We start from the raw sequence: 19,443 nt of genomic DNA on the forward strand, positions 1-19,443 counted from the left end.
AAAATACATATTAAAATATTCGTCGATTTGTGATTGATTTTTAAAAGTATTTTTCTAGCTCAATATGCAATACACTCACCATATGACGCACCTTTTACTAAGTTTCTGTCTATTACTCTCGCCCTCTTTCATCATTTGTTGTATGTTCACAGTTTATTTTTTTTTAATTTCTACAAATCTCTTGCCCGCCAACTTCTTCATCTCTCTCTATCCATTAACAATCAAAGTAAATAAAATTAACAACAAAACAAAAGACAGGAATAGTCCATTATAAACTACAGGATATGCCACCACAAATATTAATACTATTTAATTCATAGTTGGGAAGAAAAAGAGAAATAAATCGCGTCTGTTTATTAACAGTCAAAAGTAAAGAAAAACAAAAGATTAAAAAGATTGGAATAGTTCATTATGAACAAAAGGAAATATCACCACATGTAGAAATATTATTTAACTGATATCTTCAGAGAGAAAAAAAAGTAGATAAATGAGGAAAGAGGGAGATGGGGATATATCAAGGAGAATGAAATTAAGTTTAAAATTTAATTGCCTTGTGATCTCATTTTTACTAATACAAACACCATAACCCGACCTCAATAGCTGAGCCAATGGATCCCATTGTTTCGCGTGAATTTTAAATTTCGAAAACCAAATTCGTCAGAAAATTTATCAGATTATTTCCATATATTTATGGGATATTTTTTTTTTTGGATCTGTTTAACTTTTAACACATTTGTACAAAAAACAAAAAACAACCCCCCCCCCCTCTTCCCAAAATAACGAAAAACAAAAAAACAAAACAAACAAAACAAACAAACAAAAAACAACTAAATATTTAATTTCACTGAATAGTAAAAAAAAAAAAAAAAAATAAAGAATAAAAGCAAAATAACGAACTTGTTGATTTTCGCCCCGGAAGTTATGTAACCCAGTTTAGGCGCAATTTTCAGATGACGACAGAAAAATAAGGAGAGATGAAATTTCTTTCATCAGAAAATCACAGAAAATTGTTGGAAACAGGATAAGGAAAAAATAAATAAAAGTAGGATGTTAAACCCGCCCTTCTTCAGAAGAACGAGGAATTAACATACCAAGATGTAAATATCCGTACCGTATCGAAAAAAAAAAAGTTTTTATTTTTACTGAAATATTTGCTAATTAGGGTAACCACAAGATCTATAGTTCACCGGGAAAGTTTCTTCTGTCCCTGAACAATAACATTATATAGTGTGAAATATAATACAGGTGAAAATTATCCAAAAGTAAAAAAACATTGAATTTCTAGGAGTTTGTTGATAGTGCTCCATGAAAAGTGTACGATATTATTTTATTCAATTTATGTAAACAAAATTACTATAGGTCGCTACGATAAATCTACTGTATCAGTCTAAAACGATATCGTCAGGCGACAATAAACCTCTAGTCTTACTCGTGGCTAGTCATTTAATAAAAATGAAAACTGAACAGAAAAAAGTAGAAAAAATAAAAATAAAACAAAAAGAAAGAAAGGTTTTTTTTTAAATTAAAAAATTATGCGTCTAGACACGTGATTATTTTTTTGGGGGGGACTAGTTTTATCAGATATACAGACTATCCGGTTTTGCCCGGTAGTAAAATGGTTTAAATATATTTTAATTCATGCAGACTTTGTGTTTATTATCACAGAACAAATGCTCTATTGATTATTATATTGCACCCAATACATATAGTAATGATGTAAAAAGAAAAAAAAATCCAACAAACTTTGGTGCCATCAGCTGGAATCGAAACCAAAACATTCAGTGCTCAGCCCTAGCCCTTATTACCGTTACCGTTTGAGCTATTCCAGATGGATAAGAAAGGCTAAAAACTAAGTTAGCTTAAGCTAAAAATATATATGTACGCAATGTCAACCTTATTTTTTTTTCAATTTTCACTCATTAGCTACTATTTTTACAAGCTTATAACCAAATTGAAAGCGTTCCCAATGTCTAATTACTCTGTATATCGAGTTTCAAGTCTATAGACCAAATATTCAGAGTGTGGTTTTCATCCCAAATTCTACTCAATTATGCACAATGTAGAAACTATGCATAAATAGAATTCAACGTAATAGTTAAATGAAACACCTCACCTAATAAGAAACCATAAAAATGAATAATTAATTAATTAATGCTCATTTTAAAAGGAATATGCAAATTAGTTAACCTTTATAAAGTCGTTCGCATATCGATGACTGAATATATTAAGGAGTTTATTATAATAATGTTTAAATAGAAAGTGGAATCTGGCCTTCGGGCCGGAATCCAGGTACAGTGTCTGTTCTGATACTGCACTTGCGTTAGTTTGTCGTTAGTCAATAGGGGGTAGGCCTTTTCTATACAAGAGCAATTATTATTTTTTGACCTACTTCCGGAGTATCTCTTTTTTGGGGAGCTGTTTTTTCCTCACATTAAAAACGACCTTGTGTCACATTTGCTTTCGTGAGGAAGCAAATAAATACCAAATAGAAAAAATACACTTTAAATATCAATGTCAGTGCCAGAAAAACAAACTCAACTTTATAGGAATATATACATAGATTATTTCATGTATACACATAAAATTTATGTATTGATTTTAAGTATTTATCTCAACAGTGCTCAATACCAGTATAGAGCTAGGTAATAATGTATGAAAGTATATATACATATATTTGAGGGTAAAATTTTGCTAATATTACAATATTTATATATTACATTACAATATTACAATATTTATATATTTACAAATATTGATTGTTTATCAAATAAGGAACACAAGATAAAATAAATTATTTCCTTATTTTACGGAGTTTTAAAACAATTGCCTTTTTTATTTAGGGGGAAAAGGTTAGCAAAATATTTTGTTTATATAGCATTTCTGATGGGCACAAAAATTTAAAACTTGAAAGCTTTAAAAAATAATGCTCGAGAGAGTGTATAGAAATATATACAGATGCAAAAAAAGGATCTTCAAATTGATGTGCAAGTGTGAAGATAAATCCAATCAATGAGGCTTGTTGATAATTGGTAAAATCTATTAGCACATACATCCGTAGACCTGGGATAAGAATATCCAGATTGTATAGACCTATATTTCTTTGGAGGATTAAATTGAAAGTTCTGCAGTTGAACGTAAGGGTTTACCGTTTGGAACCATCATTACTTGCCTCCCCACGAGGGCAGAGTTAAACACAAGGTAGATTTGAAATGTGTGGGGGGGGGGAACCAGCTCCCCAAAAAGGGGCACTCTGGTTAGTAACAAAAATTGTAAAATGTATCAGTCATGAAAGATTAACTGAGACCAAAAAAAAAAGTGAAGTGAAAAAATTGAAGTGTAGCATCAGAACAGATACTACACTTTGAGTTATATATTTTTATTCACTCTGAAAGTTTACAACAAAACAGAAATGAACAATAAATTAGGCACAAGGCCACTCAAAAATTGGGGAGGGGTTGTTTATGGTCATCCTCGTCACTGCACCATTGCTAGGCTATGCTTGATCCTAGTTAAAGTTCTCATTCACCACAATACATCAAGCACATTACTTTGATTCTGGCCCGTATGATTTAATTTTCATTAGAAGCCTTTCATGCCAGACCTTCTATTTTTATCAGCATACTCATACATATTTCTATAATTCATTTTACACTTCTCTCTCTCTCTCTCTCTCTCTCTCTCTCTCTCTCTCTCTCTCTATATATATATATATATATATATATATATATAATTTGAATTATATATATGTGTTGGTTGGTTGTTTTTGTTTTACGGCATATCAACCCTTTTCGGGTTATTTAATGCCGAATCCAAAGATTGAAGAAAAACGTTTTAATAGAATATATTTGTTGTTTTCAAGTCAGTTTCTATTTAACCCATAGTTGGAACCCTAACAGGTACTACCACTCCGGGTCAGAGTGGACCTGGGAGCAATGGTAATTAAAGGGTGGCTCCACACTCCCAAAGCTCGTAAGCTGGGATCTCACCACTGGATATAGTTTAAGGTCATATCCAGGAACACACACACACATATATATATATATATATATATATATATATATATATATATATATATATATATATATATATATATAATTAAAATTATATAAACATTATAAGGAGTTTACGCGGATCGATCAAAGGATTTCAACGTTTTCATGTTTCGTAAGGACTCCAATTGAACCTCGCAGTTCGTAAAAAAAGTTAAAGCAAGCTAAAACCTTCCCAGAAGCAATCGAAAAAAAAATTTTTTTTGACAGGCAAGCCGAAAGACGCATGTTTCCTAAAAAAATATGTTAAAATTCAAGGGCGGAAAACTCTGGATTTTGTAAATATGACTATTATGAATGTCACGGGACAGCTCAATTCTACAACCGAGATTTTGTTTACATTCAAAATAATAACACATTTTTGTTTCGCTAAAAATCCTAATTTTTAAAAATTTTTTCATTCAAAAAACTACTTGATCTACTTACGTGACTTTTTGAATAAGACATTTTCGTTCATCTGTTGTTCATACATAATATAAGATTTTTCTGCATTGTTTGTTTTTTTTTAAGTTGGATTTTAAATAGGAACTGATTTTGTAAATGTTATAAAATTTGTTGACGCAAAAAAATTTTAGTATGGAATCAATAGTTTTAGTTTATATGCTTTTATGGAAATATATTTGCTCGACTTATACTTTTGAACGAAGACAAAGATTACTTTTTAAATATATTATTACACAAAAAACCTTCCTCATAGAAATAATAAACTTGAAACATACTTTTTATACAACAGTTTTTAATGAAATTTAATAAATTAGAAAAAGAATTGAACAAGTCGAAACATTTACGGTCCAGACTAAGCGTTTGATTCTCGATATCGAAAGCTAAATTTATGAATGACAAGTTCTATTTATTATTAAGAGAACAGGCTGGAAAAATCGCTTGTAAAACATATTATTTAGCAGTTTGGAAAGCCATAAAACAATTTTCAACTTAAAAAAAAAAAAAATTCACATTTTTAGAAAAGATATAGCTGAAGGATAAATAATTTAACATTGTTTACTGTATTATTAAGAAAAAAAAACTATAAAAAATCTCATTCAGACATTATTTGAAAAATTATAGTCACGTGTGAATGAGTAATCAAATACCCTTTCAACAAATATAAAACTACACAGTATTTTCCCGACAAAAATACTCCCTTTTAATTGCACATGTCCAACTGTAAAATATTTTTTCTCTTTCGGAAAATAAAACTATCATAAAATAAAATACGCATCAGGTGCGCTTGAAAGCCAAATTACAACGCAATATTATGAAAATAAACAAATATTTTTACTTTTAAATATATTTCTGAGTCAAACTTCATCCTCAGTATTTTGTTTGTTTCTTTTTTTCTTCTTCTCTCTTGTAAAGTTGGAGAAAAAAGTCAGTAGTAAAGATCCGTTGTCTCTCAGCAGTTGTATTTTAAAATGCCGGGAACATTGCGTTGGCTACGTGAGATTAACGTCAAGAGATGAGATCCGTTATAGAAGCGTTTATTTAATTTGAATAACATAAAATACGCATCAGGTGCGCTTGAAAGTCAAATTACAACGCAACATTATGAAAATAAACAAATATTTTACTTGTTTGAAATTTTTTTTATTTTCGTAATATTATTCAAATTAAATCAACACTTCTATAACGGAACACAGTCACCTTTTAATCAATTTTATAAATCCTGTGGCACTTTGAGAATTGAAAAACGAAATAAAGATCCTTAGTATTAGTCAGTACGGTGGGTTCGTGACCGTAGGACTGCACGTGTGACGTCGGCAGATAACGTAACTTTTAGTAAAAAAGCATGAATCTATCATAATTACATCGGTCACGGTTTGACTCACCGAGAGGGAACACGGTAGAGGTTCCATGCACTGTCATAAGGAGCTGCTCGCCTGACGCCCGTTCTCAATTCTTTATTTTCGTATTGTATTTACAACTGAAAGTTAGAGAAAGAGGTGTTTTTTCCACATTAACGGACACCATCTTGATGCGGTTTTTCTGTGCAAGACCAGGCTTGGGTCGCCCCGTTTATACAACCGTGAGGCCATCGTAGAAAGAGAACCATGCAAAAAGCAGTTCAACTGTTTGATGATCGGGCGTTGACACACCACGCATATACATGTTGTGGCACTTGAGAGTCCCGATCATAACCACGACAGCCATGTCGCCTACTTTCCGCCATCCGACCTTCCCGCCATCCGATGTTATTATTATGCTACTTGACGGCTCTGCTATTCATATTATCAAGCTGTTTAAAATTAATTTCCTTAAAACTGAAGGCCAACTATAATTATTATAATTAAGCTGTTGCAAAATGTTCTTTCGCGTTATATTTAACATCTGGTTAAAAAAAACAAAAAAAAACAAACAAAAAAGCAAACAAACAAAGACATTTCAGTTTCTGAAATACTTTCAATTAATAGTCTAAATATTTGTGTTATTTACCTGATCTGCAGGATGTTAGACACAAGGTCATGTGTGGGTTTGATGAAATTGTGTATGTGGAACGAATTGGATTCGTCTTGGTTTTATATTGAAGATTTGTTTTTTTTTAAATTTTTTTGCAATAGCAAAAATAGCGATTTATATTTGAATATGAATGGATTGGTTGGTTGTGTTGTGTTTAACGCCCTTCCAATCTTTAAAAAGACATTTAAGGCCAGAACCTATTTGATCTTAAAAATAGTTTATATGGGATCCTTTTAGAAAATTTTTATTTTCGTCCTTTTGTTGTATTTCAAAGTAAAATGTTGTCAGTTTCTTGCAAAAGTTTGTTCCAAAGTAAAATGCTATCAGTTTCTTGAAAAGTGTGTTTTCCAACGTAAAATGTTGTGAGTTTCTTAAAAAAGTTTGTGTTTCAAAGTAAAATGTTTTTCTAAAGTAAGCTATTATTACTTTCTTGAAAAGTTTGTCTTCCAACGTAAAATGTTGTCAATTTATTGGAAAGTTTGTTTTCTAAAGAAAAAGGTCGCCAGATTCTTGAACAAACAAATGGAAACAAAGGTAAAATGTTGTCAATTTATTGAAAAGTTCGTTTTTCAACGTAAAAGTATTGTCATTTTGTTGAAAAGTTTGTCTTCCAACGTAGAATATTCTCACCTTCTTGAAATGCTGTTAATGTCTTGAAAAGTTTGTTTTCTGGAGTAAAAATGTTGTCAGTTATTTAAAAAGTTTGTTTTCCAACATAAAATCTTGTCAAATTCTTGAAAAGTTTATTTCCTCAGCGTAAAATGCTGTCAGTTTCTGAAAAATGTTTCTGCTAATTTTGAGACGAAGGTATCATGATTAGATAAGAGATAGTATACTATCCTTCCACAAAGAAGGAGGCAATGCTTGTGAAGATAACAGCATGACGATTAAATACGTGTTATACTGCGACCAAAAGGTGAGAGAATACTTGGAAGGATGGTACTGTGAAGAACAAATGTATACTAAACTATCTAATAAGGAGTTAATCTTTGAGAGAACACTCTCAGGAAAACACGGCATATAATATACTATCTCCTCCAAATAATAATAAAAAAAAACAGAGGGAGATAATTCCTAGAAGACAACACAACATACACTACACAACACTCCACCCTGAACTGATAATTAAAATATAATATACTAGCGTGAAATTGCATAATAAACTGAACTGAACATTAAAAAGAAATGTCAAAAGTAGGTACATCTATAGAATTTGAACTGCTGTTTTTTTTCAGTCCTAACGCAAAAATAACCCTAATATTACTCTAACCTACACATAAACTAATCTTAAGCAAATTTTTATGTTTAGTTGGTCAAAAGTCGGTTGATTCGGTTCAAATTCTGTAGAAGCTCCTAATAGTATAATTAATATAATTAATGGATGCAGACAAACAAGCACTAAATCTTTATTAATAAGAGATTTGATGAAATTTGTGCATTCATTTTTTTTTTTGCGAATTCTTACCATCATCTTCATTGTTGTTGTTTCACCATGTTTCTATGAAGATGAGGATAACAGTTCGCAAAAATAATGAATGCACAAATTGTGAAACCACACTTCAAAGGATTCCAAAACAAACAAGCAAAAAAATAAAATAAAAACATAAAAATAATAGATTTGGTGCAAGTCCATCATTCTATTTGGGGGTGAGTGATTAGCTATTGCATACCGATGAGGATCATGCAATTAGGTGTACGTGTTTCAAATCGTAGTGTGGCAATTTATGCAGTAATACATTTAGAAAAGAAATCCGCTTTTAATCACTCCAACCAAGTTAATAATAGTATGTTCAATAATAGTCTACAATGAATCGTTTACAGCGTTTATTCTTTCGACTAAAAGAGTTGATTTGTTGTAAAACAAATGAAGCAAACCAGTCACATATAAAACACCATAAACAGAAACACATATTGAAAGACTTCACTTATTTCCATACTTGCTTTTAAATCCATCTTCCAGTTTCGTATGACTGATAATTCTTATTAATTGATTCATTATCTCCGGTCGTCTACGGTTGCAGATTTCTTTATTTTTTTTGCAAAGCTCGCAATCGACTTGCAGTAATTAAATAATCCACGCAAACATCATAAATCGTGGAAATCAATTTTATGTTGCGACTAGCAGGGAAACCCGACATTTCCCGGGATTTAATTAAGATCAATGAATGTTTAACGCTTCCAATATTTTTATTGTCATTGAATTTTGCGAAATCGCCCATTTTTCGATCAAATCGATTGATTACATGATCTAACCTGAAACCGACCGAGGTGCACTGGGAGGAAGCTTCACAAGTCTCCCCTCCGTGATCTAGTTCATAATACATTATGGTCTACTTTGTATTTTAGCGAACATACTTTTTTTTTCTATAAAATGATTCTTATATAATGATTTGAAGTAAAGTTTAAAATTCAAAGCCAAACACCATGGTTCAATTGTGCTTAAAACAGAAACATTTATTTCAAAGGAACCCTTGTCTTATAAAAAGATCTTATGTTCATTTTATATGTTGGGCTCTTAAGTTTGTGCAGTGATAAAACTTCTCGAATGTACTTGCGATGTTAGGCTGTATATAGGTATTATGTATATAGATATTATATATATAGGTATTATGTATATAGGTATTATATATTTAGGTACTATGTATATAGGTATTATGTATATAGGTATTATGTATACAGGTATTATGTATACATGTATTATGTATATAGGTATTATATATAGGTATTATGTATATAGGTATTATATATATAGGTATTATGTATATAGGTATTATATATAGGTTTTATGTATATAGGTATTATGTATATAGGTATTATATATATAGGTATTATATATATAGGTATTATGTATATAGGTATTATGTATATAGGTATTATATATACAGGTATTATGTATATAGGTATTATGTATATAGGTATTATGTATATAGGTATTATGTATATAGGTATTATATATAGGTATTATGTATATAGGTATTATATATAGGTATTATATATATAGGTATTATGTATATAGGTATTATGTATATATGTATTATGTATATAGGTATCATGTATATAGGTATTATATATATATATAGGTATTATGTATATAGGTATTATGTTTATAGGTATTATGCATATAGGTATTATATATATATATATATATATATATAGGTATTATGTATATAGGTATTATGTATATAGGTATTATGTATATAGGTATTATGTATATAGGTATTATATATATAGGTATTATATATATAGGTCTTATATATATAGGTCTTATATATAGGTATTATGTATATAGGTATTATGTATATAGGTATTATATATATAGGTATTATGTATATAGGTATTATGTATATAGGTATTATGTATATAGGTATTATATATATAGATATTATATATATAGGTATTATGTATATATATATAGGTATTATGTATATAGGTATTATGTATATATAGGTATTATGTATATAGGTACTATGTATATATAGGTATTATGTATATAGGTACTATGTATATATAGGTATTATGTATATAGGTATTATATATAGGTATTATGTATATATAGGTATTATGTATATAGGTATTATATATATAGGTATTATGTATATAGGTATAATGTATATAGGTATTATGTATATAGGTACTATGTATATATAGGTATTATGTATATAGGTATTATATATATAGGTATTATGTATATAGGTATTATGTGTATATAGGTATTATATATATAGGTATTATGTATATAGGTATTATGTATATAGGTATTATGTATATAGATATTATATATATAGGTATTATGTATATAGGTATTATGTATATATAGGTATTATGTATATAGGTATTATGTATATATAGGTATTATGTATATAGGTATTATGTATATAGGTATTATATATATAGATATTATATATATAGGTATTATATATATAGGTATTAGCTTTGGTCAAAATCGGACTTTGGTGAATTTATTGAAATATTTTTTTTCTCATCGGAACCGGTGGAATCGTCCATTTTTCGATCAAATCGATTGATTGCCTGCTCTTGTTGGGGATCCATCGCGGTGCATCGAGATGAAGATTCACATTCTTCCCCTCAGTATCGTAGTCCAAAAATCTATTGGAGTCTATATAACACTATAGAGAACCCACCGTTTACATTATAAAACTATTTTTTATAACGGCTCGATTTATAGTTTAAAACACAAAAATTAAGTATCATGGTCCAATTTAACAGAAACATTCATTTCGAACGCGTCCCCTATCATATCAAGGAATCTACTGTTAATTTTATATGCATGGCCTTTCTGATTGTGCGGTGATAATGGATTGAATTTAAGTTTAAAATGAAAAAGTCAATTATCATGGTTCGATTGTACTTAAAAACATTCATTTTGAACGCGCTCCTGTCATCTCAAAAGACCTACTGTTCATTTTATATGCAGGATATTTTTGCTTATGTGGTAATAAAACTTCTCAAATGCACTTGTGATGTTAGGCTGTATAAACTGTTAACTTTGGTCAAAGTGACCTGTTTCTTTATTCATCGGATTTTTTCAAAACATATCTAAGAACGCTGCCAGATACATAAAGACATTTGTCTGAAATTTCATTAAAATCGGTTCAGCCGTCTACAGGGAATAAACTCACACACAGACGAAAAACACTAAGTTTCTTTTATATAATAATAATAATAATAATAATAATAATAATAATAATAATAATAATAATAATAATAATAATAATAATAATAGAAGTAGAGATAGTTAAACAAAGATAGTTAGGTTGAGCCAACGGTACTTGAAAACATTATTTACATCCAAACGTTTATTTATTTATTATTAATAGAAAATTGAAATGAAAGATGCAATAAAACGAATTTTTCTAATTATATAAATACATAATTATATATAAAAATAATTATATAAATACATAATTATATATAAAAATAATTATATAAATACATAATTATATATAAAAATAATTATATAAATACATAATTATATATAAAAATAATTATATAAATACATAATTATATATAAAAATAATTATATAAATACATAATTATATATAAAAATAATTATATAAATACATAATTATATATAAAAATAATTATATAAATACATAATTATATATAAAAATAATTTAATTACGAAACAAGATCCACCATAATGCATATTAGTTTTTTTCGTAAACAAGTCATCAATTTTAATATTTTCTTAATAATGCGTAGCCAACAAAATACAGAAAACCGCGATAGCTGAAAAAATTCGTGTGTTAACATATATCGTGTGGGGGCGTACGCCCGCCCGCTTTGGCGTGATTGTATCCTTAGCCTCGGATTCTACCGAATAAGCGATTTATGTGGCAGAACATTTCAGGTGCCAGGATGTGTGAAAAATGATCGGGTTAACATACTGTCGATTTTATTAAACATCCGGGTCCTTGATAAATGATACATTAGCGTAGCATTAATCTAAAACATGCTTTGTTTTACTGGTTATTCCGATAGCAATTTTGTTTTTAAGTAAATAGCACTAACTTGGCCGATTGTTTCACAGTAATATATTTATTATTGTTAAATCCGATCACGTGTTGAATTTAAAGTTAATATTTATCGTTCCATGTTTATATATAACATACAAAAACTATGGTTTTTGTTCAAAATTCTCCCTATAAAAAACAAAAATAAAGAAAAAAATCTGTATGATGTACGCACACGGGACGGAAAGAAAATATCGTATTATAAATGTTACGTAAATTGATGAAGTATTTTTAAATAAGGAAACCAAATTTTATGACTAACCGAGTAATGACTTTCTCATGAAGCCATTTTGAAAAAAAGTTTTAAAAATCAAGGGAGATAAGTCAGTATAATTTAAATTTGCTAGATTTTTGTTGAAATGTGTAGAGATTCCAATTAATCGCTTAAAATGATTTTGTTTATAAAAATGAAATTTAAGTAATTTATGGAACACAATATTTTCTTTCTACCACGGACGCATACATCATACATATCTTTCTTTTTTTTTTTTTGAAAACTGTTCATTGGAACTTATAGAGTTGAATGTAATAATCAAAGAAGAAAGCGCCCGCGTGTGTGTGTGTATCGTGCGGTCATACAACTTACCTTCGGATGGGATCTGAGATAACGAGATTAAAGATGGCAGCCATGGATTTATAAGGTGTAGTCTCGTGGAATCTCACGAGATCTCATCTTCCACTGCACATGTATGCAAATGGAATGGGGTCAGTTTTCTAATAAAATGCTTGTTGGCAGAGGCAGTGAGGAGAACACGTGCTGGAAGTTGAGAAAGAAAGTTGACAGTGACGAATTCTAGCTGAACTTTTGCTTATTGTATTTATTTTATTTTGTTTTGCTGTTTATCAACCCATTTAACTGCAAGCTATTTCGGCGTAATGGGGGGGGGGTAAGTTCAACCTTAAATTAATACCAGAATTCGACGGCTTGACCCCAGTACTTGACTGGGTGGAAAACGTGGAACTACATTGCTTGTTGTCTAGTGTGAAAAACATTGAACACGTGGTTCCTCTACGTCTGTCCGGCGGGGCTTTCGCGGTATATCAACAGCTTAGTCCTGAGGAAAAACAAGATTATGAAAGGATCAAGGCGGCATTATACAAGGCGTTCGCTATCGACTCCGTCACTGCTTGGGAGCAATTTGAGGCAAGAACCTTGCATCCCGGCGAAACTGTCGACATTTATTTGGCCGAGCTGACGAAGTTGACGGTGTTGTTTGGTGGGCTGCCTGAGCGGGCGTTGGCATGCAAATTTTTCGCAGGGCTCCCAACTGGAAGCCAGTACCGTGATGAAGAATACTTATGAGATGAGAAAACCGGTAGTCGCTGCTGCACAGCCCGCATCAAGTGATGATAGACTGTCCTAGGGGCCCGGCCTGCGTGGTGAAGTCATGCGTTATAGGTGCAATGGCCAGGGCCACATTGCGAGGAACTGCCGGCGGCGGCTGACAGCTATTCGCTGCTACCGATGTAATAAGACTGGTCATATGACTCGGGATTGTTCGGGAAACGGGGTTGGGGACAAGGTGCGAGCGTCGACCTCTTCCCCAAACAGAAATTAGACGAGGCGCTTCCGACCATTCAGGTCTATGTCAATGAGACATTGTGCTCAGCACTCTTCGACTCTGGGTGCTCTCTCTCACCATAGTGAGTGCAAACCTTTACCGCATTTGGAAGAAGAAGAAGAAGAAGAAGAAGAAGAAGAAGACTAGAGTAACCACCCTCAGTGGATCGACGCGGACATGTTGCGAGGTGGGCGCTGTGAACATTCGCACTAAAACTGGAAATTCAGCTAACATCGAAGCGCTAGTAGTACTCGAGAAACCGCTGAGCTTTGGCCTGCTTCTAGATTATGATGCCATCAGAGCCCTAGGTGGTGCTCACGTAACGAAGACGGGGGCGGTACAGTTTCAAGTGGAAGTGGTCGAAAAACCAGGAACCAGCCAAACTGCGAAATGAGGTAACAAAGTACCACGTCGCCGACCAAATGAGGCCTGCATATGAAGAGGAACTTCGTGATTGAACCAAGGATGGCTGGTTAATTCCCTACCCCTATGAGAAACTTGGACCTCCCAGAGGCCCGATTCCGCTGATGGGGGTCGCTCAGCACAACAAAGCAAAGGTGAGGTCAGTGATGAACTATCGTGAACTGAACGCGCATGTTCATGCGTTCATAGAAGATGCTGAGGTTTGTACAAGCAAGTTACGAGAGTGGTGCCAGATTTAAGAAAAGCATACCTGCAGGTTCGAATCAGTAAAACAATGTGGCCACTTCAGACGGTAGTGTTTGCTCCAACGCTGATGCTAATGGTTCTGACACATCTTCTGAGAGCTCCAATGAAAATGAAGTAGTCCAGCCAACTTCCCTTCGTAGAAGTACCCACAACAAACGACCACGTCCACCATGCCACATGTGTGGTCTGGAGACCAGGAGGGAGTGTAGAGTTGAACGTAATAATCAAAGAAGAAAGCGTGCGCGCTCGCGCGCGCTCGCGCGCGCGTGTGTGTGTGTATCGTGCGGTCATACAACACTACCTTCGGATGGGATCTGAGAGAAAGAGAAATTAAAGATGGCAGCTATGGATTTATAAGGTGTAGTATCATTGAATCTCACGAGATTTCATCTTCCACTGCACATGTATGCAAATGGAATGGGGGTCAGTTTTCTAATAAAATGCTTGTTGACAGAGGCAGTTAGGGGAATACGTGCTGAAAGTTGAGAGAGAAAGTTGTCGGTGACGAATTCTAGCTGAACTTTTGCTTATTGTATTTATTTTATTTTGTTTTGCTGTTTACCAGCCCATTTAACTGCAGAACTGAAATACGTGTAAAGAATAACGTTTTTCTTCTATTAAGACGAAAACAACGACGGTACATCTGTTGCAAGTTTCTACAGAGACATAGATTTAGCGTTGGAACGAAAAACAACTCAAAGGTAGATTTAAGTACTTGTTCATGATGAGAACAGCTTTAGTCTTTTTTGTAGAGTTCTGTCACCATCCTGGTTACCAACCGATGAAGACGCCCCTGTTGTCCGACATATTTTTGAAGATCAAGACTTGTTGCTTGGATACATAATCAAAAATGTTTCTTTTTTTACTAGGAGGCCATTGCTTATCAAGGGTCACTCGAAGATAAGGGTTAATGAATGTCGGGTGAGATAACATCTAATGACGGAACTTGGGTTAGGGTTTGATTATTAATGAGGACGGCCCTTATTTACATTAGACTTGAAAACGACCATAGTGTAGTGAGCTGGGAAACAGCACCAATGTATTGTGTATTACAGTCGGCTACTTCTGGGAAAGAAACTTTTCTCATGGAATTTTCGTTTAGTTTTAGTACCTGATAGAGAGTAAGGACAATTATTGACAGTTGTTATAGCTAGACGAGCATTTGTTGCGAATGAGTTGCAGGGGAGGGTGGCATGGATTAAAGTTTAGTCATGCCATGTTATACAAGAATTATATGTAGGAGTCGAGAAGTGTCTGGTGTTAAGTTTAAAAAGCATCCGCCGATCAGGAATGGGGCACGTCAAACTTTATTCACTATCGAGATACTATGATGCGTTGGTTTGGAGAAGTTATCTTTAATCGTATCAAGGCCCTTCGCATTCGTGATGATATCATATAAACTTCGTTCTTATCCTGTACCAGAATAAGCGATAGTATTCAATACGCCGGTTACATCGAATTGTTTAATTATAGTTTTTCCCCATGTTCGTTTAATACGTAGAATCGTGGGAAATCTATAATATAAATCTCACCTGTCAGTTTGTATGTCTGCCTAAAACTTTCGACAGAAGCGATGGATTTTCACAAGATCGGTATCGTTTTGAAACCAACCCTTCGGACGACAAATATCGAAAAATTGACTAAAAACATTAATTTCTTCACTCTTAACTGGGCACTTTTCTACGAGGAGGGGGTCGCTTTTTTCGCCGATATTTTCGAAAGTCGTCCCCTCTTCTCGATTGACTAGTCCTAATTTAAACCTTCGCCACTTCCGCTTTGGCGATGGGCGCAACGGCAAAGATGTCACTTTTTTTCACGTTCTTTTCCTCCTTCGCGTTACGAGCCCGAGCCTGCTTGCCTACTGCCATTTTCTTTTTGTTTTTTTGCTCAACTCACACCTCCAAACACCCGGGTAACGCCGGGCACCAAGACTAGTATAAATATATAAATCACAGAAAATCATTCTTGTCATGTGCATCGTCATATACGCCAAAATATATTTAGAGAGTTTGGTCTGAGCATTTTATAGCAATCATTTTGGGGTTGCTTAATGCCAAAATAATAATTATTGTAAATGATTCATTATGTATGATAAGTTGAACACGAGTTCCTAATTTAAACCGTAGCTAGGGGTTGTGAGTTAATACCTTTCCCAATGGAATTCCAATATGAGTGAATATAATAAGCATGACTGGATTTAAATCCTGCTTAATCCTTCCTTAAACTGTAATGGTATTCGTTTGGCTAATAATGCACTTGGTTATATTTAGCTGGAAACATATATGCGAAGGGTCATTTTCCCATGACTGGTGCCTTTTTCCCTTCTTCCCTCGTTTGCTGACGTCACGTTTGTTTTCAGTACACGAGAGAATCGAGATGGCATTTGAATGCACTCGGTGATCTGTGCATGTGTCGAACTTAGCCCATGAATAAAAACAACGAAATGAATACTAGCAAACGTACCCAATTACTTATTAACATTCTGGTACCTTTGTTCATGTTCTAACTTTATTTAGTTCCAATGTTGCATGCCATTTCCTCTCAGCGAAGGCGCAATGTCATAACAATTAGATTACATTAATTCATAAGCGAATCTTATTATCACATACCGATCACAATCATAAAAGCGCTTTCTTAGTTTGCCTTGTATCATCCATTCCTCCATGACTGCGGACACCTGCTATAAATGTTTCACAATAGCACGAAGAATAAAGGAATAAGCGATTTGAAGAATTTACATTTATTGACGGTGTTGATGGGGGCTTTCTCTCTTGAGAGACTTGAGGATAAGGGTGCACTGCTAGGCTCTGGATCGTTTAGGTCTCCTGCTCCTTAATTCACCGTCGATGTCAAAATATTCTTAATACGTCGTATTGCATCTCCGACTTCCATGTGCCTACCCCTTTTACTTTCTCTCTTTCAGCCAGATGACGTTCTTTTCCTATACAAGGGAGGGTCGAGATGACATTTGAATCCACTCGTTCAGCTGTGTCGACGGCGAACAGTGAATCAAAATCATGGGATGAATACTAGCAAACATACCCATTTACTATTCAACATTGGTAGATATTTTAAAACATTGGAATAGGGTTTGGTTGTTGGCGAATTATCAAATGTTTCCGCGTCTCAGACGAGATAAAACTCGATTAACGGTTTGATTCGGGAGTTTCGCGATTAGTTAAATAATAAAATATCCATGTGCCTGTTTTGCAAGTGCTTCAATGGAATATCCTCTAATGAACTCATAATATTTGTGCCCCCTCGACGTACATACTTTTAATTAACCTAAAAAGCAGCAAAATTTCACCCCTTCACTGTTGAAGTTTCTGGATACCAGACACCCCTCTATTCTAATATTTTCTTCCCTCGGACTGCTTTAGACAGTCTATAGAATTATCTCCGTATCCTGCTTCCCTGACTATACTCCAGAAGTTATATATATAATGTGGACAGATATCTCTCTGCTCAACTCCCCACAGCCCTCTGTTAGACACGATCCTAAATAGCAGCCTTTTACTTTCCAAGTGGCAATATGCCTTACTTGGTATGAAAAAGAGTAAAAAAAAAAAAAATTAGGTGATAAAAATGTGGGAAAATTTCCGATTAAATTAAAAGATAATTAGTTATGTTATTTTGCTATGGATTGGAACTATCTTAAGCATTATAATAATTTTTTATAAACAGACAAACTGTTAACGTGCACATATTTAAATAAAAAATATACAATGATTTTTTTTCTTTTAAAACTGAAATGTTTTTATTACTTTCTGACAGTAAAACATCCACCATCAAAGAATAAAAAATTTCTTGTTTTTTTCATAAGTAAAATGTCCGTGTCCTCTTGTTTATTAGACTGTGCTGCTATTGACACACGCAATACTTATAAAAAGAACTCACCAGTTTGAGCTTTTTAGATGCGTGTTCATTCTAGTGCTATAAGAATTGGTAAAAGCCCTACAAGCATCACTATTAAAATCTAAAATTTTGAGTAAACAAACTGTTTTGAAACTACGTTAAGATGCAAATATTTTATTAAAAAAAATCATCAAATCTTTCTCTTTTCTTTTAAACTTAAAACGCTTCTGATTGATTTCGGATACTAAAATGCCCACCACCAGAGAATAAATGATTATGTCAAAATTAAAAAGAAATAAAACAAAAGCGTGCCGTCAAAATAAGCCAATAATTTATTTTCTGTATTTTCGCTATTTTATTTTTGTCAGCCAAACAACGGTGTTCCGGAGATTTCCTATTTACATATCAAATCCGAGGTTCGAATGCGGTTCGCCACTACACAAGTTGTCAGTCGGATGATTAACCACAAGGATTATTCGACTGAAGCCGTCTTCAACGTCATTCTACCAAATAAAGCTTTCATCTCCAATTTCTCTTTGTAAGTGACTTTTTCTTTTTATTCACATTGTTGATACATTTTTGTTATTGTTGAAATATCTTAAATAATGGAACAAGTGTATGTATTGGGCACATGCTCGTTCACCAGGCTATGACTAGCGGCACTAAAAGGAGATTATATATAAGTTAGTACGGGTGGCAAAAACAAGGACAGGATAAATAAAATTATTAAAATGGGGGTGAAGGGAATTTCAAAGAAATTAAGTACGGAGGAGATATGTATGTGTTTGCCTATCATTATCTCCACCAATGAGGATATATTTTTGGCCGAGTTTATTGTTTTCCGCTATGTTTGTTAATGTAAAGCCTACGCTGCACATCGCTTGGCCAAACCTCGTTAAACGTGTTCAAATCATCGGCCATGATAAAACTTAGATTTGAGTTAATTTTAGAATTTCCATGAAACGAAAAATGTAAGCATTAAACTTTTTTGGGGAAAGTTCGGTTCTGCTAATCATAGAGTCTCGCTACTTGATTCGTATTGTAACCAATTCTCACTAATTATGACACGATCTTGATTTCTGAGCTTGAACTTGAAAAGTTTGGTAAAAGTCGAAATTTGGACGGAATTTAACTTCCTATATTTCCACATTTGATATACGAATCTAATTCTTGCGTATAAAAGTAATCGTTATGCAAAAAAAAATTCAGCCTGATCAAATAAATAGTTTTAGTTGTTAACATTTCTAATGCATAACTTCGGAAATAGTTCATACAATATGGAGAAGTAAGGCTCATATAGGACTTCTGCCTATCATCGCC

The 19,443-nt window shown here is 32.9% G+C and overlaps 1 protein-coding gene across 1 annotated transcript in view; it reads left to right on the forward strand.

Moving 5' to 3' along the window:
* The window catches only part of LOC145249596 (inter-alpha-trypsin inhibitor heavy chain H3-like), a 269,537-nt gene that overhangs the window by 90,024 nt on the left and 160,070 nt on the right, over window positions 1-19,443 (forward strand). The window contains exon 2 of the mRNA XM_080111304.1: window positions 18,492-18,661. Coding sequence (XP_079967430.1) covers window positions 18,492-18,661 — 170 coding nt within the window. The remainder of the gene's footprint in view (window positions 1-18,491; window positions 18,662-19,443) is intronic.

The sequence above is a fragment of the Euprymna scolopes genome, chromosome 28 (assembly GCF_053919585.1).
Source record: "Euprymna scolopes isolate OS-2025 chromosome 28, ASM5391958v1, whole genome shotgun sequence".
NCBI lineage: Eukaryota > Metazoa > Mollusca > Cephalopoda > Sepiida > Sepiolidae > Euprymna > Euprymna scolopes.